At 42.1% G+C, this 23709-nt stretch overlaps 1 protein-coding gene across 1 annotated transcript in view; it reads left to right on the forward strand.

Annotated features, from left to right (window-relative positions):
* The window catches only part of SOX5 (SRY-box transcription factor 5), a gene marked incomplete at its 5' end in the record, with an annotated part of 275380 nt that extends 265265 nt beyond the window's left edge, over nucleotides 1–10115 (forward strand). The window contains 2 exons of the mRNA XM_039347420.1: nucleotides 1729–1945; nucleotides 9296–10115. Coding sequence (XP_039203354.1) covers nucleotides 1729–1945; nucleotides 9296–9602 — 524 coding nt within the window. The remainder of the gene's footprint in view (nucleotides 1–1728; nucleotides 1946–9295) is intronic.
* Nucleotides 10116–23709: the final 13594 nt, after the last annotated feature.

The raw sequence follows: 23709 nt of genomic DNA on the forward strand, positions 1-23709 counted from the left end.
GGTCCCTAATGTATGTAAGATTTAAGGAATGTATGTCATATAAGCAGTAGTTATGGATTAATTTGTTAAACAATAGTGATTCAAATTTGTATACTGTCTGTTTGCATTGCGGGCCTGCTAAACTGGGGTCTACAAATTAAGGGATTAGTGACTGAGAATCAAATTAAATTGAGCCAAAGAACAGGTTTAACCAAATTATTGAATAACTCATTTTATTTATGTCTTAGTTTTTTAAAAAAAAAATAATTGTAAACTGTCCCTACTCTACCATTTCTAGTTAGAATAAAACGAGGCCGCATCGAATCCTACAAAAAGCTTCACAGGCAGTCCTCTACTTGTGACCATTACTGAGCTCAAAATTTCTTTTGCTAAGCAAGACAGAGTGAGTTTTGCTCCCATTTTCTGACCTTTCCTGCCACAGCTATTAAGTGAATCGCTGAAGTTAAATTAATAACACAGTTGTAAGGTGAATCTGGTTTTCCTCATTGACTTTGTTTGTCAGAAGGTCAGAAAAATGGATGACGTGACCCTGGGACACTGCAACTGTCATAAATATCAATCCGTTGCCAAGCACCCAAATTTTGATCATATGACCATGGGGATGCTGCCACGGTCATAACAGTGAAAAATGGTCATAAGTCACTTTTTGGTCATTAAATGAACTGCTGTAACTTGAGGATTACCTGTATTAAATGGCCTCTCTAGAGCATTACATGAAAGAACACACTCAAGCTTCCTCCTTCCATTATATATTCAAGATGGACATATTTAATATTTATTTGTTATGTATATGTAGGGGTGTGGGTCTATATATATGTTGTATATAGTATGTTTAGGTGTGTGTCATGTATGTGTTTCACTTTGAGAGCAGGCAACTAAATTTCATTTTTGATGTGTGCCGTTGTGCCCACAGTAAAAAAAATGACAATAAAGGTTATCTTATCTTATCTTGCCTTGCCTTGTCTTGCCTTGCCTTATCATCTTATCTTATCTTATCTTACTCCCTGTGACATTTTCCTGACAGGAACATGGCAAGAATCTCCATGCAATCTTTGTTTCCATTCACCTCAGTTTCCCCAAAGAGATTGAGAACAACAAAACATGACTAAGTAATATCCCATTGGATCTTTTTTTTCCCACTTCCCTGTCTCGGTCTCCCATCCCAGATTATGACCATCAAGAGTGAGGTTTTTTTCCTTCTTCCCTTTTTTAAGAAACAAATGTCCACCCCTGTTCCACTAGGCCAGGGGTTCCCAATCGGGGGTACTCGCACTCCATGGGTGTGCAAGACGATATTCCAGGGGGTGCGAAAACTTAGGTTTAAAAGTTTCGAAATTATAGTGTGTAGAACATAATTTTTTGTCAAGGGGTACGAGAATATATCCGAAGCATTCTAGGGGTACGGGGTATAGGAAAGGTTGGGAACCGCTGCCCTAGGCAAAACAAACTGGCCAGCTAGCAAATGGATATTATTCCCGCCATTGTAATGTTTTTCTTTCTTTAAATATTAACACAACATTGCCTTGGTCCAGTTTGTAAATCCAAAGGAAAAAGCATTTTCCCGAATTTCACTCATGAATTGTAACTTTGACCGGTCGCTAAACGCACTGTTGTAATTTGTGGACTACTTGAACTTTCCCCATTGGCAATCTGAGTCGAGAGGATGATCCCCACTGCTTTGACTGTTTGAAAGGAGGGTTGATTTTCCTGTTCCTCTTTCCTTATCAGGATCTCGCTGGAAAGCTATGACGAACCTTGAAAAACAGCCATACTACGAGGAGCAGGCTCGCCTCAGCAAGCAGCACCTGGAGAAGTACCCAGACTACAAGTACAAACCCAGGCCAAAGCGGACGTGCTTAGTAGATGGCAAGAAGTTACGGATCGGCGAATATAAGGCAATCATGAGGAACCGACGTCAAGAGATGAGGCAATATTTCAATGTGGGGTACGATCCCTTTGCATCCCATTACATTTAATTCCATGGGAATGGCAGGGGAAGGTGGTGTGCACGTTGTAGTGTTGCAAGTCCCAGATTTTATGAATCTTAGCAAAGTTTTCCTGATGCGGCCTGATAGAATTGAAGAAAATGTAGAACAGGAGTCCCCCAACGCCTGGGCTGCAGTGCCGGGCTGCAACCCCTTTGGAACTGGACTACAGAAGTGGTGGGCGAGCATGCTCATGCACACACACGCGTGAAGCTGCATTTATGAACGTGATGTGTGCACGTGCGCGAAACCATCCCCTCTTCCCCACTGACCCTGCATTTGTACATCCAATGCTACTTGCGTATGGCATATATTTGTCTCATGACAGGGGAAAAAAATCATTTTCTGGGTGGAAAAATTTGCCAAATTGATTCTCAACTACGGCATTTACCTAGTACCCAGCAACAGACGGTCCAAGTAATCATTATGATTAATAAGCATTAATAGTGCATTTCCCTATGATGAATTTGGATCTGCCGCTCTACCAGTTTAGAATGGAATGGAATGGAATGGAATGGAATGGAATGGAATGGAATGGAATGGAATGGAATAGAATAGAATAGAATAGAATAGAATAGAATATTAATATGAAACAGAAGGGAATAGAATAGAATAGAATAGAATAGAATAGAATAGAATAGAATAGAATAGAATAGAATAGAATAGAATAGAAGCTGGAAGGGACCTTGGAGGTCTTCTAGTCCAGCCCCCCGCTTAAGCAGGAGACCCTATATAATTTTAGACAAGTGGCTGTCCAGCCTTTTCTTAAAAACCTCCAGTGATGGAGCATCCACGATTTCTGAAGCTTCCACTGGTTAATTGTCCTCACCGTTAGGAACTTTCTCCTTAATTCCAGGTTGCTTCTCTCTTTGTTCAGTTTCCAACCATTGTTTCTTGTCCTTCCCTCTGGTCCTTTGGAGAATAGTTTGACCACCTTTGTGGCAGCCCTGTTCTGTTGGACATCTGCACTATCCATGTCATGTAGTCCTCAGCTTATGACCGGTCGCTTAGCAACCGTCCACAGTTGTGATGGACCCCAAAATGGGGACTTACAACCGATATGTGAGGTTCTGATGGTCAACATCACCAGCACCAGCCCCTGCAGACATGTGACTGCTATTCAGGCACTTGGCAACACTTTTATGCCGCTACAGGGTCCCGTGTTTCTATCTTGATCAAATCCACGCTCGTCTAAGCGCATTCCAGCCCCATTTATTTTATTTCATTTTATTTTTCTTTCATATTTGAGGATTAGGCACCGGTTTCAATCTCTCCCCTCGAAATCAAAGATGTTTCAAAAGTATGTTTACCCCTGGCTGGACCACGCCGAACGATAGCCGGCTGTTTAGAGTTTGGTTAATGGGTGTCAGTAATGATGAGTGGGGATGAATTTGTCCAGTAGCTGCTGAGTGTCAGGAGGCAGTTTCTCTAAACAGCAATAGTGTGTGTTGTAATAATAAGCAGATTTCTCAGCCCAGAAATCTGAGCCGCTTAACCCTGTGGTGTTGGCAATTCGAATGATTCTCCCCCCCTCCCCGGTATACAATGAATCAAACACAGGGATGCCAGCCAAACCTTGGCATCAGGAGATTAAGGGGAGAAGGAGGGAGGGAGGACCTTTTGGAAAAAGAATAGGAGATAACAAAGCCTCCCAAATTCCACTTATCTCCCCGACACTGACGCTTGACAATGTTAGAAGAGGGGAAGGAACATCTTGCAAGATTTAAAATGTTATTCAACTTCCTTATGGAGTCTGCCAAGGACTGGCCTGCCTCTACAGCTAGGGAAAACAGTGCGTTGTGTATAAGGTCTTTATCTAGCAGAAGCCGATTGGGGCTTTTCTGAAATGTTTGTCGAATCGTGCAATTATGCCTCTGGAATCGGTGGTAAGTTGGGAGCCCTTGGGAGGCAGTGTTGTTTTTTTTTTAACAAGCGCTTAGCACAGCGGTTCTCAACCTATGGGTCGGGACCCCATTTGGGGTCGATCGACCATTTCACGGGGGTCGCCAAGCAAGGCTGTCTGCCATTTTTTTCCCCTTTTCCGGCGGGTGCCTTACCTCCCTTGGGCTGGACCAGCTGGTGGCCCAGCCGGTGGTCGGCCTGCTCCGTCTCTGCCGCTTGCCAGCTACGTCTCGGCCGGCGCAGGGGGCGGCACCACACATCCGCGGCGCTCCCGGGAAGGGAAAGTCCTCGACTTACGACTGGTTGGGTAGTCCTTGACTTACAACCAGTTTAGTCCTCGACTTACGACCGGTTTAGTCCTCGACTTACGACCGGTTGGGGGTCGCGGCATTAAAAAGGTTGAGAACCACTGGCTTAGCAGGTTGTTGCACCCGGCGTAGGATCAGGTTGTACAGCTGAGATCCTAATCTGATACAATTGGGACATGGGAGTAAAACGACACAGTCCGTGACTATCCAGCAAAAGAAATGAGCGGCTGCTTAAAAATCAATTTTGTTCTATGTTAGCAGAGGCATTTTGGAGTCCCAAGAAATCTCTTTCTTAGGATTTGTTCTTAAGCCAAACAAGTATTGCCAAACAGGATAGGGGCCTTTAAAATACATTTATCTAGTCAATTTCACGTTGCTTTTGATTCCAGTCTAAGTTCTCAGAAGTGGGAAAGCTGGGTGAGAGACATTCGTCTCGCCAAATTCATACATATAAAATTCATTTTAATCGGACAGCTTTCTATACGCAGGGATTTCTTCATTTATTTTTATTTTATTGACGGGTTGATGTTTGTGGGGAATCCTTCAATAAGGTTGGTTCTCCAGTTCAATCAGCAATGGATGACTGTAATGAAGAGGTTGCAGTAAAAAAGGACTAGAAGAACTCCAAGGTCCCTTCCAGCTTCTATTCTATTCTATTCTATTCTATTCTATTCTATTCTATTCTATTCTATTCTATTCTATTCCATTCCATTCCATTCCATTCCATTCCATTCCATATTTTCTATTCTATTCTTTCTATCTCTATTCTATTCTATTCTATTCTATTCTTCCTATATCTATTCTATTCTATTCTATTCTATTCCATTCTTCCATTCCATATTCTATTCTATTCTATTCTATTCTATTCTATTCTATTCTATTCTATTCTATTCTACTCTACTCTACTCTACTCTATTCTATTCTACTCTATTCTACTCTACTCTGTTCTACTGTACTCTATTCTATTCTACTCTATTCTATTCTATTCTATTCTATTCTATTATATTCTATCCTATTGTATTCTATTCTATTCTACTCTATTCTATTCTATTCTATTCTATTCTATTCTATTCTATTCTATTCTATTCTATCCTATTGTATTCTATTCTACTCTACTCTACTCTACTCTACTCTATTCTATTCTATTCTAAATCAGAGTCAGTTCTAATCCTGGCCTCACCTACTTTTGAAATGTGGTCGTAGGTCTGTCTCTCAAGAGCCAAAACTGGTCCTCGAGCAGAAGAAAAACGAGATACCTCTGCTTCAGGTACCATGAAGAACAACAATGTTTCATCCAATGCCATATTCCTCAATCTTGTGAACTTGAAGCTGTGTGGACTTCAAGTTCCGAAGGTTGAGAAACACGGATCTGATGGTCCTGATCAGAACGGCTGTGCTTTTTGGGACAGATGGTCATCTGCTTCTCTGTTTCAATGATGTGAAGGGGATAGCTGACAATCCTCCCCTTATTCCCTGGATAGCTCTATTTGTCTTAGAATAATACACAAACAACAGCCACCTTTTGGCTGACAAAATCAAGATATTTGGACATGTAGCAAAGAACTGAGAGCCAATACCCCCCCCCCCCGAGCTTTCCAGGATCAGTCAGGAGCTTATTGTACGCTCAACCCGATGGGCCAGTGTACAGCTTTGCTCTCCAGTCAAATCTGCTACTCTCTAAGGATGTTTCTCTTCTCTCTCACAGTGAGCCTTCTCTTTCCAGATGGACAGATTTTTGAGGGTATTAGGAGTGCAAAGCATGTTCAACACAATATTATCACAGAGGGATTAGTTTGTCGGAGAAGAGAAAAGAGAAAATAGGTGTTCGGTCTCGTAGGTTTGCAGGGATCATGGAATAGAATACAGCTGGAGTTCCAGAATTCAAGAAGAGAATACAGAAGGCCCAAGAATAACCCAGTCCTTCGTGCTATTGAAGACATGTCAAACAGAAGGCCCGGGGGCCGGATGCGGCCCGCAAAGTGGTTTCATGTGGCCCGCGAAGCCATCCTGGAAACAGTGAGGGAACGGCCCCCTCTGTCTTGGCCCTGGCCCAGGCCAGCCGGGAGCCAATGTACAATTTTGTGGTGGCCATCTTGGCACTTGCCCTGGTGGACCATGCCTTGGCACATGCCCCGGTCCCACCCCCTTCTGCCAGAGACCCTCAGATCTATCCCACTCCTGCCCAGGCCCCCACAGGCACCCTTGATGCAAATGATGTAGAGCTGGCCACACCCACCCAGTAGGCCACACCCACTCCATCCACGCCCACCTAGTAGGCCGCACCCACCCTGGCCACACCCACCCGGCCCCCTGAGGGCAACCGCAAAGCTGATGCGGCCCTCAATGAAATTGAGTTTGACACCCCTCTTCTAGACTATCTGTAGAGGTTGACAGTGGGAGCCCTAGGATTGTGATGGTTCTCCTTTATTTATGGCTGGTCTCAGTTCAGGGTAATGGAGTGGGGAAGAAGTCAGACCTAAAGCCCTTGGTTTGTGAAGTGCTTCACAAGTGGCTTGACACATTTCTCCTTTCTATTTAACCTCTACATGAAGTGTCTGGATGAGGTCCTCACCAGTATGCCCATGATAGCCAGTTCTGTCTTTAATAGTGCCTGTCGAGTAATAATGTCAAGATCTTGTCCATGTGCCTGAAGGCTGTTAGGCTCAGGATGGAAAGGAACAGGCTTAAGCTTAAAGCAAATGCGACTGAACAGATATATATTTCTGGGTCTGGCTTTAGGTTTAGAGATTTCCTGTTATTCAGATTAGTTTCTGGATCAATGGCCTTTATTAACAAATCAGATTGACTGCAGTGATTTGAATGAAGCATTTGGCAGTAGGTTTCTTCAAGTAATTAGCTTCTCTCTCTTCCTCCCTCCCTCCCTCTCTCTCTCTCCCTCCTTCTCTCTCTCTCCCTCCCTCCCTCCCTTTCTCTCTTTCTCCCTCCCTCCCCCCCTCTCCTTGCCTCCCTCTCTCGCTCCCTCCCTCTCTCTCTCTCCCTCCCTCCCTTTCTCTCCGTCCTTCTCTCTCTCTCCCTCCCTCCCCCTCTCTCTCCCTCCCTCCCTCTCTCCCTTTCTCCCTCCCTCCCCCCTCTCTCTCTCCTTGCCTCCCTCCCTCCCTCCCTCTCTCTCTCCTCCTTCTCTCTCTCTCCCTCCCCCTCTCTCTCTTTCTCCCTCCCTCCCCTCTCTCTCTCTCCTTGCCTCCCTCTCTCTCTCTCCCTCCCTCCTCTCCCTCTCTCTCTCCCTCTTCTCTCTCTCCTCCCTCCCTCTCTCCCTTTCTCTCCCTCCCTCCCCCCTCTCTCTCTCCTCCTCCCTCCCTCCTCCCTCTCTCTCTCCCTCTCTCTCTCTCTCCCTCTCTCTCTCCCTCCTCTCTCTCTCCCTCCTCCCTCCCCCCTCCCTCTCCCCTCTCTCTCTGTCTCTCCTCCCCCCTCTCCTCTCCTCCCTCCCTCTCTCTCTCGCTCCCTTCCTTTCTCTCCCTCCCTCCCTGCCTCCCTCCCTCTCTCTCCCTGCCTCCCTCCCTCTCTCTCTCTCTCCCTCCCCCTTCCTCCCTCTCTCTCTCTCTCCTGTGTTTGCCTTGGACTCTTCTCAAACCAGTTGTGATCAAGGAGCTGCTATGTCCCAGTTTGCAAAGCTAGCTAAAACATGCATATAGGGAAAGAGAGAAAAAAAGAGAGATCATCAGCCCGAATAAAATCAATAATAGTGGCTTCAAATCTTCTCCCATTCAGTGTCATTTTTGAATAATCAGCTATAAGAATTAGAGGTCTAAATCTCTGATGCAGAAGCCCAACTGTCCACCATAACTCCAATGCTTGCCTCCTGCATTTTTTCATGGTGGTTTATAAAAGTATCTCTTCAAAGCTTTTAGAATACAAAATGAGTGGTTCTTTTATATATTACGGCTGTGCAAGATGGCTACAGTGTTGTTATTTGACTGTGTAGTATCTGGACCAAACCTACTGTAGGTCAGTCACTAGGACCAGAGGTTTAGTCTTCCAAGCTTTTGGACTCAATGTTGGAACCCATCTTCAGGGAACTTCTCTGTACCAGAATGGTGGAGTGTGCTTCGGGCTATTCTAGGTGTAGTATTTACCACCAGATTGCAAGAACTCAAGGGGATGGTCAGATGAGGAGACCCAAACTCATTGGTAGCCTCACATTGAAATGAAAAAGCACATACATCCAGTTCCAGCTATTAAGATTGTTGGCTGAGCAGGTACAAAGATAGCCAGGGAAATGATTGAAGCCTGGGAAACGGGCCCCTCACTCAACAGGAGTGATGATTTACTACCAGGTACTTAGGAGCCAAGGACTTGGCAGCACAAAGAAACAACAGCCAATGACTTAGTAGACATCAACTTAGACATCAACACCCCGTCAACAACTAAAAAGCCACACACAATCAGGCACTGCATAAATATTACACATAGAATAGCCCAAAGCACATATTCTGGTAGAGAGAAGTTCTCTGAGGATGGACTTCAGCACTAGTCCGAAAGCTTGGAAGACTAAACCCCTGGTCCTAGTGACCAACCCAGATTGGATCCTGCAACATTATCCTGGGACACCTATATTTCCCTCCATTCAACTTGCCTGGGCAATTTTGGGGGATTTAACTTTTTATTAGGCTACAGGGGAAAAAGGGAATGGGGGGGTCACTTACGATCTCAACATGAGTTGCATGTTGACAGAGCACCCATAAGAATTGATTGAAATGATTGGTGGAATGAATGAATGGATGAACGAACGAACAAATGAACAAACTTGAAGGCACATTATGAATCTGGCAGGGATGCAGGGGCCAAGCCACGTTGAATCCATGCAGAATCTGAACCACGGTGGCTCTGCAGCAGAGAAAGAGATGAACAGTATGTGGCTCTCCAGATGTTGCTGAACTACAGATCTATTTATTTTTATAAATAAATCTCGCACCTCTCGCCAGTGGCCAAGCTAAGTGGAGCTGTTGAAAACTGTCCTCCAGCAACATCTGAAGATGTTCCATCTCTGCTCTAAAATCTGGGGAAGAGAAGAGATACTTAGAAGACCACACCCGTTTCCATGTTTAACTATTGTTCATGCCTCTTTTCCTTTGCCGCCCACAGACAGCAAACTCAGATTCCTATTGCAACAGCCGGTGTCGTCTACCCAGGAGCCATCGCCATGACAGGAATGCCCTCCCCACATCTTCCCTCCGAGCATTCGAGTGTATCTAGTAGCCCAGAGCCCGGGATGCCCATTATCCAGAGCACTTACGGCATCAAAAATGAGGAGACTTCTCATGTCAAAGAGGAGATACAGAGCGAGGACCTCAACGGTGAAATGTACGAAGATGAGGAAGAGGAGGAAGAGGACCCTGATGTAGACTACGGCAGTGATAGCGAAAATCACATTGCGGGACAAGCCAACTGATCACGGGTTCCCATTCTTGGTTTTGACCTCGGAGGACTTTAATGGAGAGCTCCGTCTGGTTTCTTACCCATTGGCCAAGCACATGAACTTTACCCTCACACACTGACTGTTACTTAAAACTTTTTAGTCTTAACTAGTTTGGGACATCAGCTTATCAGGAGATATCAGCCTGCATTGAGAACTTTTGGAAAAAGCAAGAAAAGAATTCTAAAGGAAAAAAAAAAGACAAAAAAAGACAAAAGGCTCAGAGGAAGAAACCCTTATCAAGAAAGTCAATAATGACAGAGATTTAAAACAAACAAACAAACAAAAAAAGAGGACAAAATAAGCTATGGGTAACATAATGCCAGTAATTCAGCTGCTATACCCAAGCACTGAAGTCTTACCCGTTCGACCTTTTATTATTATTTTTTTTTTCAAATAAACTTTATGGCTATTTGTTCTATAATGTTCTAGAAAATTCTCACTCAGGTACACAGTGCCAACAAGTGGCTTGTGAATGTGTTCTGTTGTTTTGTGTACAATTTAAAGAAAAATTAAGATTTGGGGGCGGGGTGGGGTGGGGAGAGATAACGATGCATCTGGTAAGAGGGGAGGGAGAAACGATAACGATTCTTTTTCATTCCTCCCCTCCCTCTTTTTTCCCACCATGTTTTCTTCCACCTTTCCAGAATTAGACTTGAAAGCACGTTTGTGCATCTGGCAGGGATGCAGGGACCAAGCTGGGGTTGAGTCCGTGCAGCATCTGAGTCATGGGGGCTCTGCAGCACGGAAGAGAACCTAAGGATCATTGTGTAGAAAAAAAATCAAGATGCTGGAGACTGAACATTTAGGACCTGCTCAGAGCCTTTGGTGTCTTATACCAGTGCCAAGGGGATACTGTGCAGGATGCAATAAACTTTTGCATTAGTTATATCATTTACAGCCCACACCTTTGGTCTTATCAATGTACCTTACGCCAGGCCAGAACACTTATCTTTTCAGAACAGGAATTGACCCTCAGTCTACCTTCAGAGCTCTTGAAATCAGAATAAAAACCATCTGTTCCTTCTAAAGCTCTCTGCATGAAAGGTCTCATAAAAAGTGGACAGTGTCCAATTTGGACTCTGCCCCTCCTGATGTCAGCTGTGTGGTCCTAGCCTATTAGTCCAGTGGGAATGTAACTCTTGATTGAATAAAGATTGCCCAGATCTGTTCATCTTAGTCTAGTTTTATAGTGTTTCTCAACCTTGACAATTTTAAGGCATGTGGACTTCAACTCCCAGAATTCCACAGCCAGCAATGCTGGCTGTGGAATTCTGGGAGTTGAAGTCCACATGCCTTAAAATTGTCAAGGTTGAGAAACATTGGTCTAGTAAGCAGTGGGTTCTCAACTCCTCCCAAATTCTGAATGCCACCAGCCCTTTTGCAAATAAATTTAGGGTCCGCCATCCAGATAAGGTCTTTTCACAGTGAAAGACATAAATTAATTATCCAAAATGGATAATTGCCCTTCATTATTGTCCTATCATCATCTTTTCAAAGGTCTTTTTAGTGAAGCAGCCGTGATACTCTCTGAGCTTGGTTATTTTCTTGCAGATGTTTCATTACCCCAAATAGGTAACACCCTCAGTGCTGGAAGCAAAGTCCACTCTCTTCTAGCACTGGTGATACTACCTAAATGATATAGGGTCTCCTGCTTGAGCAGGGGGTTGGACTAGAAGACCTCCAAGGTCCCTTCCAACTCTGTTATTCTGTTAAACACTAAGCCTTCAGTTGGGTGATGAAATGTCTCCAAGAAAACACCAAGCTCAGAGAGCACCAAGGACTCCTCATTTCAACCCTGAGCTATAAATATTCTCCTTCATTGGTCCTTTCAGTGGTTGGGTCCCCAAATAAGAATATCTTAGAAAAATACCCATAATCTCTTCCCAATTCTGTCTTCTCAGCCATTCTTTTAATTTGGTGTTCATAATCCCAACTGAGCATATTCTGCTATATGGGCTGCAGTTATTCTGCATATATTCTGCTATATGGGCTTCTGTTGTAACCGCCCCAAGTGTCTAGCCCAGGGATAGGCAACCTCGGCTCTTTTAGGACTCATGGACTTCAACTCCCAGAATTCCTGAGTCAGCTATGCTGATTCAGAAATTCTGGGAGTTGAAGTCCATGAGTCCTAAAAGAGCCGAGGTTGCCTACCCCTGGACTAGCCAATCAGCCTCTTCCTTTCTAAGAACGATCTCCTTTCACCTTTTCACCAATTGCAGACCCAGACCATGTTTTGATCAAGTGCCAAATCTGTACTGATGTGATGTCCATCTCATGTTTTCTTTCCTCATTGGTTGTCTTGATTTTCTTTCTTTCATCCATGTCTTCAGTCTTAAATTAGGAAAGTACCGTGTCTTAGACAATCCCACGAAGAAGTCCATTGCCATCAGCTACTAAGGTTAGTTCTTGTTGCTTTTTTAAAAAAAATAAACTTGGAGTCCTTCTCAGGTGAATCAAATCTATATAGAGGCTGGCAAACTGTGGATTTGTGTGTATATGTGCGTAGGTTGTGTGTCTATGGTTTAAGGGGGGGGGGGGGAACCAGATAATTGCAAGACAAAATTGAATAGCTGGATTGTATTCACAAAAGTTTGAATCTGTATCGTATCTGCAAATAGGTGGGTATGGAAACATAGATTTTTTACAGAGTAACAAAAAGGGAAGATTCAGCTTCCTAATCAGGTCACAGGAATGAAAAGAAAAGGATTGGTTAAGATTTCTGTCCAAATTGCATCTTTAATAGGATGGAGGGTGAGTCTATATCTTAATGTCACACCAATAACATTGTGTGCGATTTGTGGAAATCACATGGAGCCTATGGGTGTTTCACCTAGCACAGGGGTAGGCAACCTTGGCTCTTTTATGACTCGTGGACTTCAACTCCCAGAATTCCTGAGCCAGCCATGCTGAGGGGAAAGGGAGAGGTTTCCAAGCTGAGCCATGCTGGCTCAGGAATTCTGGGAGTTGAAGTCCATGAATCATAAAAGAGCCAAGGTTGCCTACCCCTGACCTAGCAGGTCTGTCGTCTTGTTTTCCACATGTTGTGATAAGTGCAGGAGCTGAAGCTTTCCCGTTTCTTGTGGTTTGAAGAGATGCATGTAAGAGATGCCCTGATATCACTGGGCTACTGTTTTTTGTGGTTTCCAGGAACTTCTAATAAGCCAGAGTTAATCGATTCACAAACCAACCCCCAGTCTAAACATTGGCATTTCAGACACATATTGTGATGAGCCTTCTGCTCAAAAACCCTTACTAATGTGCAAGACTTCCTGCCCTTAGTCCGACAATTTATTCCAATACTGGAGGAAATTTGGTTCCATAATCCTTATTTTTTTTTTGATGACACTGGAGTGAATGAAAGACAGTTGACTGCCAGAGTCTGTTGCATGTTGCCTGGACTTGGGTAAATTTTGACTGTCTGTTGAGGTGAAGGTGGAACAAAAAAACTTCGAATAAGTGGGTTTAATGTCATCTTATTTTCTTTTTTTTTCCCCTTCTCTCTCTTTCGCACCTCTCCCTCTTCTCGCTCAAGATTAGTTTGAAGCACTTTGAGGACCATAGATCCGGGGTCCTCAAACTTGGCCCTTTTATGACTCATGGACTTCAACTCCCAGAATTCCTCAGCCAGGCATGCCTGGCTGAGGGATTCTGGGAGTTGAAGTCCACAAGTCATAAAAGGGCCAAGTTTGAAGACCCCAGCCATAGATCTAGGGAACGCAGGTGGCTTTGGCCAATTTCATAAACGAAACTGCTGATAGAAGTAGGAAAGATACGGGCGGCAGGCTCATTTTGCCATCCTTTGGACCATCCTAATTGGTTTATTACAATCATATATAAATCATATACAGAAAGTCCTTGACTTTCAGCAGTTCATTTAGTGCCCATTCAAAGTTACAACGGCACTGAAAAAAAAGTGACTTATGCCCACTTTTCACACTCACGCAACCACTGCAGCATCCTCACGTGATCCATAATTCAGATGCTTAGCAACGGATTCATATTTATGACGGTTGCAGCGTCCCCAGAGTCATGTGATCACCTTTTTGGCATCTTCTGACAAGTAAAGTCAATGGGGAAGCCAGATTCATTTAACAACGGTGTTGCTCACTTCACAACTGCAGTGATTCGTTTAACAAGAAAGGTCGTAAAATGGGGCAAAACTCACTTAGCGGATGCCTCATATAGCAACAAAAATTTGGGATTCGTAAATTGAGGACCACCTAGATAGAGATTATGGGAAAATGTCGCATTTCAAAGAAGCTTTTTGAGAACCCCAACTTTCCTTTTCTTTTCTTAAAAAAGTGAGGGATGGAACAAGCCTTTCTAGTTGGAGAGCTATTTTTATCAATGTCCAATGGATTTCAGAGGTTGAAGACAACTGCAAAATATTTACAAAGTCAGGGAAATCCAAAGGCAGGAAGATGTTGCACACAAAGCAAGCTTGAACCTACCATCCTAAACTCCATTTAATGAATGAGCAGCAGCCAAGGCTCTTTTCTGAATAGGCATCAATAGAATTAACAGTGATCAAGTGGGAAATTAGAAGATAAATTTAATCCACATTGTATGTATGTTTCACGGTTTAAGTTTAGGTGTTAAGCTTGCCCTCTTTTTTTCCATACAGGTGAAAAAGCTGGCATCCTGAAGAGCAGGGGTCTCCAAACTTGGCAACTTTTAAGACTTGTGGACTTCAACTCCCAGAATTCCTCAGCCAGCCATGAAATGCAATGATAACAAGACATCACAGTGGTGATGCACGTGCTGGCTGGGGAATTCTGGGAGTTGAAGTCCACAAGTCTTAAAGTTGCCAAGTTTGGAGTCCCTGCTGTAGAAGTAAACAGTAATCAATTATCTCAAGCAACATTGAGATTCCACCCGCTCTTGGACACCATATTGGTCAATTCACGTGTTTCCTTCAGCAAACTTTTCCTGCTTTTCTCTCTCTTAAATAACTTGTTCTGAGGCCCTGTTCAGAATAGGGCATCCACACCGTGATGTCTTGTTTTGTCTTGTTCTCATAGTATTTCATGATGGTGCGCATTTTTTTCAGCTGAACTGCTTCTTTATCTTAATGTCGTAAAGATGCATATCATAATACCACAAACAATATGATCAGCAGTTCCAGCTAGTAAATTACGCATAATTTATTTCTCTTTTTCTGCATTATTTTTGATTTGGCAGTCACCATAAAGCATAAGTACAGCTGTTAAGGTATTTTAAATATATCTATATATTCTTTTCTCCTTTTGATATATACTTAAGAAAACATCTGGCGTTTCACCATGGCCCATTCATCACTTAAAAAAAATTAAATTAATGCTGGGCCATCAAGTCCAAAATGATTTATAAGAGACTTGAAATTGATTGTAACTTTCCTCTGATTACTTGGTTCGATTTATTAAATATACCCTTGAGTCTTTCAATATATATTATAAATGTGTAATGTGAAAACTGAACATTTTGTTCTCCTTTTCTAAAAAAAAAAAAAAAATCCTCAACAGATGGTTCCCTATTTTTCTGAACAAAAATATTTCTGATTTTTTGAGACTCTTGAGGTCTGCCATTTTGCACAGGCCGATGGGGTTAATGATGGCGGCTTTGCTCCATCTTGGTTTCAACTCCAGATTCCATCAAAATATACAAGATTGGAGTCATCATAAATACATGACATATGAGAATATTTAATCTTGGCTCTGTCTGGGATGCAAAACACTAAATGCTTGCAATGGCTTGTAGTTCTAACTAGCAATGCACCAAATTTCTTCCTGCAATTTTTCAAAAGTTTTGTTCTATTTCTGGTTTATTACATTCTTCTCCAAGTAATTGAGAATTTCTCCTGCTGGTGTTTGGAGTTTCTTTTATTACTGGAAGTGCTGGGGGAAAAAAACCCATTGACAAAGTGATTTTCTGCTACACCTCTTTTTGTGATTCAATTCAAAAGCTTCTCAGGATATCTATCGTTTCCCAAGTTTTTGGGATTTTTTTTAAAAGACCAAAAAGAGGGCATTCTTTTTAAAGTCTTCCCTTGGGAATGAATTAAAGGTGGAGAAGCCAGAGAGGCTGTAGAGAGAAGTTTATAAGGAATGATCTCGCAAACTCTTTAGACATCCCATTGTTGTTGTTGTTAGTTGCAAACTCGTGTCCGACCCATCGCGACCTCATGGACAACGTTCCTCCAGGCCTTCCTGTCCTCTACCATCTTCTGGAGTCCATTTAAGCTCATGCCTCCTGCTTCAGTGACTCCATCCAGCCACCTCACTCTCTGTCATCCCCTTCTTCTATTGCCCTCAATCTTTCCCAGCATTAGGCTCTTCTCCAGTGAGTCCTTCCTTCTCATTAGGTGGCCAAAGTACTTGAAGACATCCCATAGACTAATTTAAATGCAAGCACACCACTCTTCCTCTGTTGATATTTTCACCCGGTTTTTTTTTCTCCTTTGAAAGCTAATTTTATAGCAAACTCACTTTCATGATCTTGAACAAGGACATTTCTTGTAGAAGAACTACTCAGTGAATCTAGTGAGATTATGGTTGTTTGAAAAATTGATGATAGATACAATAGATCGGGGTGTCAAACTGCTGGCCTGCAGGCCAGATGCATCATAGCGAATCCACACCCACCCCATTGCCAGCAATGGCAAAAAAGTCACGATACGTCACAAGTTTGGCACCCCTGGATGGATGAATGGATGGATGGATGGATGGATGGATGGATGGATGTCGAGAGAGAGAGATGATGGATGATGGATGATAGATAGATGATAGATAGATAGATAGATAGATAGATAGATAGATAGATAGATAGATAGATAATGAGAGAGAGAGAGAGAGAGAGAGAGAGAGAGAGAGAGAGAGAGAGAGAGAGAGAGAGAGAGAGAGAGAGAGATTTTCAACATAATCTGCTGGAAAAGTAATGCACTGTTATTCAGGGAGACCTCTGATTTTCAGGCATGCAAAAATTCTTGCAGGCACGAGAATCAACCTCTGAGAAACAAAATCCATCTTCTCCCTAGTGAATTTGAGAAGACAAATTCCCCCTTTTTCTATTGGGGAAAGCATCTGCTCAGAAGTGTTTCTGAGTATCCCAACTTTGTCAAGAGATAGCAATAAGAGAGCTGCAACAGCCATGGGGCATCCTCTTGCAGTTAGAAATTGTTTGTACACTCCTAACGTAACATCCTGCCCCAACAGAGCAAATCCCATGTTTGTAAACTAGAAGGAGAGATCTTCACTATAGTGTCATGTAAGTGTCTGCATGGATGAGATTTTGTGGGTATTTTGTGTGGGCCAAAAAAACAATCACCTTGATAGTTTTTTAAAAAAAATAAAAATAAAAATCTGAGAATGTTAAGATTCCTTGAGCGTCATCCAGGCCACAGTGAAAAAGTTAAAATTCCACAGGAACAATTAAGAGAATTTAAAGTGACTTAGTTTGGGCTAATTTGTGCTCAGTCAGTGAAAATAAGAAGTCCCATGTCCTGTCTTATTCTGTATTCCTACCCCTTGATCCTTTTCAAAATCTTCTCCTCTTGTTTGGCTGCAAGTTGTATGAATGGTTATGATGTTGGAATTGGGAGTTGACTCTTTCATGCCAGTGGTCTTGATTCAGCAAGAGTTTATCCTGATGGATGCTACTGCATTGTGGTCAATCACCTGTAAGTCCAGTGGTCTTCAGACTTGGCCCTTTTATGACTTGTGGACTTCAACTCCCAGAATTCCTCAACCAGCATGCCTGGCTGAGGAATTCTGGGAGTTAAAGTCCACAAATCATAAAAGGGCCAAATTTGAAGACCCCTACGTAAGTCCCATGGAACACAGCAAGACATAATTCTGGCTCAAGAAACATTGCAAAGCCCAAATAATGTCTACTCAGTAGTAGAACCCACTGAATTCAATGGGCTAGATCTATAACTAGTTATATCCAACTTAAGCTGGATCAGGACCCATAACAGTGAGATACCTATCTTCTGATGTTACAAGGCTATTTTGCTGAACAAAAGTGGGACTGACAATATTTCAAACCACCAGATTGTCTAACTTCAATGCATTATTGTAGAGCAATGGTTCTCAACCTGTGGGTCGGGACCCCATTTGGGGTCGAACGACCATTTCACGGGGGTCGCCAAACAACGCAGTCCGCCATTTTTTCCCCCTTTTCCTTAGCTGTGCTACTCCCTTTTATTCTATTGGCTTTTGAAAGCCAATAGAATAGACTCTCTTGAATAGAGTCTAATTCTATTGGCTTTCAAAAGCCAATAGGAATTGTCCAGGCTGTCTCTGCCCTGCTGAGCCCACCAAAAGTCCCATTCTGCAAACGGTGCTGCACCAGTTGAGTAATCCTCGAGTTACGACCAGTTGAGTAGTCCTCGACTTACGACCGGTTGGGGGTCGTGGCATTAAAAAGGTTGAGAACCACTGTTGTAGAGTATATTGCAGGATGCATTTCTGGTGCCCTCGTCCCCATCTACAAGTTTCTCATGCTTTGTATTTGCAAAACAGAATCGTTAAATACCGTAAATGCCGGCGTATAAGATGACTTCCGCGAGCGCTGAAATCGGCGCCAAAGACAGGGGTCGTCTTATACGCCGAGTCGTCTTATACGCCGGAAATACTGGTAGTTTCCGGCGTATAAGACGACGTTCTAGGAATGCGGCCCGGCTATAAAGACGGGGGTCGTCTTATACGCCGGGTCGCCTAATACGGCGGCATATACAGTACTTTAACATCTTCCTTCTGCTGTATTAATCCCCAAAGGGTCACTAACAATTATTATTTCAGCCTCTAATTAGTTGTGTAATCAAATCTTCTCATTATTGCATGGAAGGGGCAGGGGGAGTCAGTTTTCTCAGCGACAATGTTTCAGAGGTTGGTTTTTGCAATAGACCCCTTTTCATCCCATTTTTTCCCCCTCCACAAACAAAATTGTGTTTAACCTTCTTACAGCACACTGATACAGGCCTCTTTTATTTTACTTTATTTTTTTGTAACGTAATCCAAATGAGATGAACATTTATTGTCCCCGTGGAAGCCTCTGACATCACATATCTTTTAAAGTTGAAAATAATTATACTCAGTACAATTGTAAGCTTCTCTTAGCAAAAACCTATCCCCTAGAATTAATGGCAACCAGACAATAGTGTCTATTTAAAGACATGGTTTAATAAGGGTGAACTGTTTAGTTCCTCCTTTCTGAATGAGTGAATTCACTAAAAATTCAAATGAATTCTCAACAGAAGATGCTTGTAATACTAGCTTGCGAGACCCTTGCTGTATTAGGTTTTTGTAACTGTCCCCCACCCCTCTCTCTCTCTCCTCTGTATCTCGTTGTCATCTAATTATGTGTTTGCATCTGTCTTGTGGTTTCTTAAAAACCAATCTGTCCTGCGAAAGAGGAACTTATTATTTTTATTCTCAGGATGTTTGGCAACGTCTCTTGAATGTCTATGAGTGACATTTTTCCGTATATTGCATTGTCCGACGTTGGCAGAGGATGCCCTTGTTGTTGGCGTTGTTTTTCTGTTACTCATTGTTCCTCCATGCAGAGGCTTCCTTAGATGCCCTGAAAAGGCTCAGCCAGAGGCATTTCGTTCTGGTATTTCTCTTTTTCCTTTCCTTGGGAATTAATGTGGGAAGCAAAGGAGGCCGCGGGCTGTTGAAGTGATGTTGTACAATGAGAGGGAGGTCATTCCCAAATAACTTTTGGTCATCTTGTAACAAAATCACGGCGGGAATACCGCCCTGAACCCAGGAGAATTTCATGGAATTTTCCTTCGCCTTCAAAAGAAAATTCAAAAGCGAGTTCTTTTTCATCCAACTGGATTACAACTGCTAGGGAAAGAAAGAAGGAGAATTATTCTGCCAAAAAAAACATCCCTAAAAGCAGACCTAACCTCTCCAAATTTGTTCTGCTTCAGAAAAATACAGTTTACCTGCTCAGTTCACTAAAACATCAGCTGAAAGTTTGGGATGCTTATTTAAATGATAAAATGCAGACTATTTGAATTCTTATTGCAGATCAGTAAAGAAATCATTATGTCAATGCTTAGGAGAGTCATTCTAAGCTTTGATAAAATCATTTCTTTTGGATTTCTGGCACTTTTTTTAAAAAGATACCAAGGTTTTAGTTTTATAAATGTGCTTGGTAATTTCAATACCCTCACAATTAAGTCTATGTGTGATTCACTACACACCCAGAATCTATATTTGGAATCCTAAACTGAGGTAGATTTTCAACAAACGTTTCTGCTGAAGTTTACAGTTTGTGCAATGTTTCAAAATTTGAATCGGACTTTTTTCCCATCTCCATTTTAATTGGTTATTTTCACAAACTCCTATAAAAGATCTAGAATCTAGATCTAATTAATATTTTTAAAGACCTCTGAATTCATGGGAAATCATTAGAACATGCTTATATTTCCTTATTTAAAAATTGGAAAGGCTTAAGCTGGACTGGGCTGTGCTTCGAAATGTACCGATTGACTTTTGGTCAGCCTTTTAAAATAATTTTATATATAGGTATTTCGATTTTCCTGAACTTTTATATCTGGAAGTGTTGGGTACGAGAAGAAATCAACTAAAAATATCATTTTGAGGCCCTAAATCTCATTTTTTCAAATTCATCCCACATACAAAAATCCCATGTTTATTTCAATTTTATAGTCATGGTGTGAGAGACTACTGTTCTTCAGAGTATTTTTTCCAGATCCTCAAACTTGTGCAAAATTAGGAAATAAAGCCCCATTTACTCAGGTTTATCTTCAGTATATAAAAATGTCCACTCATAGTTCCTGTGTTGCTACTTAATTTTAAGCTGAAATCCACTTTAATACTGTATTGATGTGTGGTACTGTTTGAAAACAAAACGTAAACTTGCTTGAAATCAGTGAAGCTCAAACTATTTGCAAGTCATTTATCCCATTGATTTTAAGTAGAAATATTAGCTCTAGATCCATTTGCAGTTCACTTGCCTCAAAGAAAAGCTGGATATTATAAAGCCCCTGAATTTAGTGCAGTAGTATTTCAACTCTAGACTTGAAAGAGAGAAGTAGAACTGACTTGTAGTCATTAACATGCAAAGAAAAGACCTTCTATTATTGGTGTAATGGTTGGGTAATACTGAAAGAAGTGAGAAATTAGAATTATGTGCATAGCAGGCCAACTACATTACAAGTAGTCCTCAATTTACAACAGTTCATTTAGTGACCGTTTGAAGTTATAACGGCACTGAAAAAAGTGACTTATGACCATTTTTCACACTTAGGACCGTTAACAACATTTCCAGAGTCATGTAATCCAAAATTTAGACGCTTGGCAATAGACTCATATTTATGACGATGGTAGTGTCATGTGATCACTTTTTGTGACCTTCTGACAAGCCAAGTCAATGGGATTCACTTAACAACCGTGTTCCTAACTTAACAAATGCAGCAATTCACTTCACGGCTGTGGCGAGAAAGTTGTAAAATGGGACAAAACTCACTTAACCACTGTCTCGCTTAGCAAGAGAAGTTTTGGGCTCCATTGTGGTCGTAAGTCGAGGACTACCTGTATATTACCTGGCTGAGAGGCAAATTCTGGGTGTCGTGGTGTCGTGTAAGAGAGTTCCTCTACTTTGCGTGAAATCCCTTCCCAGATCCTAAGATTTTGACAATTTCTCCCAATTTCTCCAGATTAACTAGTTAGACCCAGGGTAGGTAACCTTGGCTCTTTTATGACTCGTGGACTTCAACTCCCAGAATTCCTGAGCCATCATGGCTCAGCATGGAAAGCTCTCCCTTTCCCCTCGGCATGGCTGGCTCAGGAATTCTGGGAGTTGCCGTCCACAAGTCATAAAAGAGCCAAGGTTGCCTGCCCGTGAGTTAGACCATACTTGAATGTATATATAGATAGCCTGGATGGTTATATGGATAGCCTGGATATTGGAAAAAGAAAGAGTGCCAATCCTTTTATGGATCCAGTTTCAGTCATGTTACTTTCCCATCTAAGCCAGCTTGGTGGATTTGACCTGCCATTTCCTTCTGATCCCAGTTGGACTTCCTAATTACCTAAACGGATTCACCATCGTGTCCAAACACATGGATATTTCTAAAGATCCCGTTGGAAGGGAAATATAGAGAGAGCTAGGGAGCAGTGTTTGTGAACCTGTATTAGGGCCACCTCAGAGTAAGGCATGTAATATGCACAATCAAAAATGTTGCATAATCCTGTCCTGAATGTGTCTATGCATGTGTTCATTTTTATATCTGTGATTTTTTTTCTTCTTCGTGATTTTATTGATGACCAACATGATGTTGCCATTTCTTTCTCCCTTTGGTCTATCAATTGGTGTTTGCCCCCCCCGTTTACCAATAATAATCAGCTGACACAGGAATCAAGCCACCCAGTGCTCTTAACTTCTGACCACATATATATCATTGTAGGTTTTTCAGGAAACAACAATCACAATCTTTGTCAATGGCTGGGCTCACAGGACAGATAGATATATACAGCATATGGGTGCAACTGTTCTTTGCAAGAGATCATCTTCAATTAGAGTCAATCATCCTGTGGGGTCCTTGGTGCTCTTTGAGCTTGATGGCGTTACCTAGCTTGGTAATAAAACGTCTGCAAGAAAACCAGCAATTCCAGAGAACACCAAGGACCCCGCAGTTCAACCCTGAATTATAAATATTCCCTTCTATCAGTAACCATCCTGATTAGGGAACTAAGAATGGGACAGAAAGTTTCTTCAAGAAATTACTATGTCCCTCTTAATTCTTTGGGCAATCAATACTGTCAAGCAAGAAGGGAGAGATGGGTTGGGAGAACTGGGCTGTGTTTTTAGTCCATTATGCACTTACTTAGGAGTAAGTCTCCTTGGGCTCAGGGGGGCTTTCTTCTGAATTGGATGTGAGTAAGATGCTCCTGAAAATTGACCCCCTCTCCCCTCCCTAAGCTAAACTGAGACCACCATCACCTGCTCAGCAGCACTATAGACCATACTAGAATTGTTCTGCATATCTTTTTAATCAGCCACCGAAGAGAGCTAATGGGGGGGGGGAATGGGGTCCAAGAGCTTGTCTCAATGGCAGATGCTTGTCAATCCGGGTGAATGTATTTCTACAGCTCTGTTGGTTTTAAAGCGCTTATCTCTCCAAACTTTTTTTAATTAATTATTATTGTTATTATTATTATTATAAATGGAAAAGGAAAAAAAACGAAAAATTGCAGGAAAAAAAGAAGAAGAGGAAAAAAAAAGACAATCAAAACACTCGGAGCTTAAAACAAAAAGTGTGTGTGTGTGTGTGCAACCCTACCATCTCACTTGAAACTTAATAAGAAAAGAAAAAAGAGTTATGTAAATATAACATAGAGTTATAGATTTATATTTTGTTCATAACACATAGTGTAATATAAGTTGTATATTTTCATGTTTTGGGTTTTATGTTATCATTCACACCACGATAAATAACAAAGATGAGAGTTGATGTACTCTTTAAAAAAAATGATGTGGGTTGCTAGTAACCTGGTTTGTTGGTGGGTTAGGGGCTTGATTATTTTTTTTTCATTGCCCTTTTTTTTCAGTATTATTTGCCCTGCAAGGCACCAATAAAAACAGCAAATGTGTTCTTTAAATAGACTGTGTTTCCGTTTCCAAATTCTTCACGCCTAAATGTGTCATTCTATTACCTAACTAGGGAAGTAGCTTTGTTGGGAAAGTGAGAATATTACCATATTCCATGTAATTACTGCCCCACCAAATTCCTTCTGTGTGGTGTTCTATCTGATGTTTCCCTTTCCGGCTGTGATTCAGTGGGACGTTCTAGCCTTCATCAGATGATTGCAACATAGCATAAACCAGTCTTTCTCAATGCAGATTTCTCCAGCCAGCCCGCTGGGAGTTTGAAGTCCACACATTCTGGATAGAGAGGACCATTGGTTTGAAAGAGGGGTAAAAGAGACCATTTATCTTAAAACTGAGAAGCCCTCTCTCAACAGAGGGGGAGGGATAAGACCCCACCTAACTCCTGTCTACAGTGCAGCCCTTTGTTGTTGTTAGTTGCGAAGTCGTGTCCGACCCATCGCGACCCCAAGGACAATGT

Source organism: Crotalus tigris, unplaced genomic scaffold, assembly GCF_016545835.1.
Source record: "Crotalus tigris isolate CLP2741 ecotype Arizona unplaced genomic scaffold, ASM1654583v1 scf7180000018068.1947079, whole genome shotgun sequence".
Lineage (NCBI taxonomy): Eukaryota > Metazoa > Chordata > Lepidosauria > Squamata > Viperidae > Crotalus > Crotalus tigris.